Source organism: Cebus imitator, unplaced genomic scaffold (assembly GCF_001604975.1).
Source record: "Cebus imitator isolate Cc_AM_T3 unplaced genomic scaffold, Cebus_imitator-1.0 Scaffold20, whole genome shotgun sequence".
NCBI classification, from domain to species: domain Eukaryota; kingdom Metazoa; phylum Chordata; class Mammalia; order Primates; family Cebidae; genus Cebus; species Cebus imitator.
The window spans coordinates 367,722-371,399 of NW_016107335.1; the positions used below are offsets into that span (position 1 = coordinate 367,722).

General features: G+C 41.4%; 1 protein-coding gene across 4 annotated transcripts in view; it reads right to left on the reverse strand.

Annotated features, from left to right (window-relative positions):
* The window catches only part of DYNC2I1 (dynein 2 intermediate chain 1), a 96,778-nt gene that overhangs the window by 49,122 nt on the left and 43,978 nt on the right, over nt 1-3,678 (reverse strand). For all 4 annotated transcript variants that reach the window (XM_017519287.2, XM_017519294.2, XM_017519306.2 and 1 more), the window contains exon 11: nt 1,236-1,338. In XM_017519287.2, the coding sequence (XP_017374776.1) occupies nt 1,236-1,338 (103 nt within the window). The remainder of the gene's footprint in view (nt 1-1,235; nt 1,339-3,678) is intronic.

Genomic DNA, 3,678 nt, shown 5'->3' on the forward strand with positions numbered 1-3,678 from the left:
AAATTAGTTGGGTGTGGTGTTGTGCACCTGTAATCCCAGCTACTCAGGAGGCTGAGGTGGGAGGATCACCTGAGCCCAGAAGGTCAAGGCTGCAGTGAGCCAAGATCATGCCACTGCACTCCAGCTGGGATGCAAGAGTGAAACCCTGTCTCAAAAGCAAAAATGAAAAAAAAAAGATAAAGAAAGAAAATTACCAATGACCTGCATCCCTTAGTGCCTCCTCCCTGACATAGTCCCAGATCCCACACTGCCCACAACAATCACTAGACTGAATTTTGTAGTTATCATTTTCTTGCTTTTCAAAATATAATTTTATTTCATATTTATATGAGTCTAAACAACATACTGCGTAGCTTTATTTCTGAGTTTATAAAAATGGCGTTGAGCCATATGTAGTTTTCTGAGAACATGAATCAGATTAAAAAAAAAAAAAAAAAAAAAAAAAACAGCCATGGGGCCAGAAACTAGTTTTACTATCCCCACAGGAGACTCAAAATATAAGGGCAGCAAACTTCTGAGAAAACTGTTAATTTTATCATTTTGTTTTGTTTTTGAGACAGGGTCTTGCTCTGTCATGCAGGCTGTAGTGCAATGGTGCAGTCACGGCTCAGGGCAGCCTCGACCTCTCAGGCTCAAGCTATCCGCCCACTTCAGTACCTCCCAGGAGCTGGGACCACAGGTATATCTCACTATGTTGCCCAGGCCCAGTCTCGAACTCCTATGCTCAAAGTGCTAGGATTATAGGCATAAACCACCATGACTAGCCACTTTTATTATTAATGATTGATCTGTTCATTCAGTAAACACGTATTGAGTACCAACTAAGGCCATGTACTAAGCTAGGTGATACAGATTTTAAACCCACTTTTAAAAATCTTTAGTTTTTCATTTACTCCTCGGTCATATTTGGGTATAGTACAACAGACTCTTGACTTGAAAATGTATCTTTTATAGATTTCTAAGTTTTACAAATCTCTTCATTTATTCCCAGGGTAGTTCCAACGGTCCATCACAAATGTTAAGGACAAACATCAAATATCAAGCACATGGTATGTGGCAGCGCACATACCTGCACTACTAACATAATGTCTGCACACAGAGAGTAGTACAAATTAAATAATATACCCAAAAAGCAGTAGTAAAAATAAAATTTTAAACGCTATTTTTTAAAAGTATGTGAAAGAAAAGTATGCTAAAACCCTGTAACACCTTCCCTGCTTTAACAATACACCTACTTTTGCTTAAGGGCCTGAGTCCGACTCTTTTGACGGTGTGAAGCTGAGGCAAAATCCACAAAAATTCCACAAACGGAGACTCTGGAACGGGAACTGTTTGTATCTGTACGAAGGAGAAATAAAACTATTTTTGCAACACTGAAATATGTCTTCCAAGCAAGAAAAATATGAGAAGTAAAACAATTATAGGCATATATAACAATTATACTCAGTAAGCCCTTCAACTAATGACGAACATCTTCCATAAGCATTTCAGAGGCCTCTCTCGTCAGACATCTGCCATACAGGACTGTGATAAGGACTACAGCAGGCCATGTTTACGAACAGTTACAAAGCACCACACAGACATTTTTAAGAGGTGACTTTTTAAAAATAAGGAAACGTTTAAAGTCACAAAATTAAGACCTGAATAAAGACATCCTTGGAGCAGAGCTCACACTTCTGTGCAAGGCGTCAGCACTCAGCGAAGACTCCTTCACTGACCAAGTGGACCATGTACCAAATGGTCTCCTACTGCCCTAAAAAAGGATAAGGTTGTGCAGTTTATAACCAACTAGTCCAAGCACCACAGGGTGCAGCAGAGTATAGCCAACGGGGAAACAGAAAACAAACTGTATCGGCTACAGCAGCGAACACTGCTTAGCACCCAGAATGTGCCTGGCACTCCTTAAGCACCTTCCATGTTTAGCTTGTTTAACAATCTTCACAACAACCCTAAAGAAAGTCTGACCTTATTTCACAGTTAAAGAAACTGAGGCACAGGGAGGTTAAATAACTGCCCGAGATCACACAGCTAGTAAGTTATCTGAAACTCCGGAGTCAACACGGCTCTATGCTTCCTCCTTCAGCACAGACAGCAACTTCAACGCTGTGCTACACCCTACCACTGTCCCCTTGTGCCAGCTCAACATTAAACAGGGCCAAGAAAGTAGCTCCAGCTTTATCTGGAGCAACGTGTATGACAGTGAATAACTCCTTCAAATAACATATACGCCAAAAAATAATCTCATATATTGAGAGCTATAAATTCTTATCTTGTGAATCAGGCTAATGATGATATAACACTAAGCATATAGAAAATAAGTAACAAAAAAAGGTTATTCAAAGATCTGCTAAGAAAATCAGTAACGTTAAGTATAAAATCTTGCTCGCTTCTCAGCAACGCCACAGCAGACGAGCTTTAATGCCGTCAGGAAATCCAGTGTGTGGGTGGCACACAGACCCTTCCCTGAGTGCAGTGCCACTCCACGGGGTACTGAGGGAAACAGTCCCTGAGCCTCAGCTAGGCGACAGGGCTGAAGTAGGGGTAGATCCTTACCTCTACCAGGACAGGTGCCCTTTAGCTACAATTTAAAGAACGCTCTATCAGCACTGTCCAGCTCAGTTCTGCCACCTCTGTAGCAGGCACAAAATATGAGACAATGAATCATCCTGCAAAACTTTCATTGGTATTGGTGCATCATATTAATTACTAACTATAATTAATTGCATAAATTACTGAATATTTTACGAGATAATTTAAAGTAGTACATCATCAAATAATATTTTAATATTATCCTATTTTACCCTCGGTGCTCATGTTTTATCAGAATGTCATAGTTTTCCTTTAAAGCAATTTGAAATATTAATTGCTCCTCTCACAAGTAACATTATATCCTGAAGCCAAGAATTTGGAGAAAAAAATACATTTATAATTTAATTTAAAAAGGTCTTTGTTACAACAAAACCACAGCTCATATGAAGAAAAAGAAACCAAAAAAAAAGGTCCTTGTAGAGGCTGGGCACAGTGGCTCACGCCTGTAATCCCAACACTTTGGGAAGCCGAGGCAGGTGGATCACAAGGTCAAGAACTCAAGATCAGCCTGGCCAAGATGGTGAAACCCCGTCTCTACTAAAAATACAAAAATTAGCCAGGTGTTGTGGTGCACACCTGTAATCCCAGCTACTCAAAAGGCTGAGGCAGAGAATTGCTTAAACCTGGGAAGCCGAGGTTGCAGTGAGCTGAGATCGTGCCACTGCACTCCAGCCTGGAAGACAGGGCAAGACTTAATCTAGAAAAAAAAAACAAAAAACAAAACAAGGGTCCTTATACAAAAAAAGAATGAATCCAGAGCATGCCTTGTGTCGGGCTCAGCCTGGCTACATCCCAAGACCTGACAAGGACCTTGACCCCTCAGTCCCCATGTGCCTCATGAAGGCACTCACCAGCACACTGCCATGCCTCCAGAGAAAAACATGATTCTCTTCCTGTGGAAACTCCACAAGCATATTATCAGAAAAAATAAGAGCATGTGCTCACAGACAGGTAAAACACTGGTTGCAAAGAAAACATGAGCCAGGCTGCCCACTGAGGAGAGTCACAGCGTCCTCAGCTCCCTCAGGACAGACGAGCATCACTGTCCCCTGAGGAGGGCCACAGTGCTCTCAGCTCCCTCAGGACAGA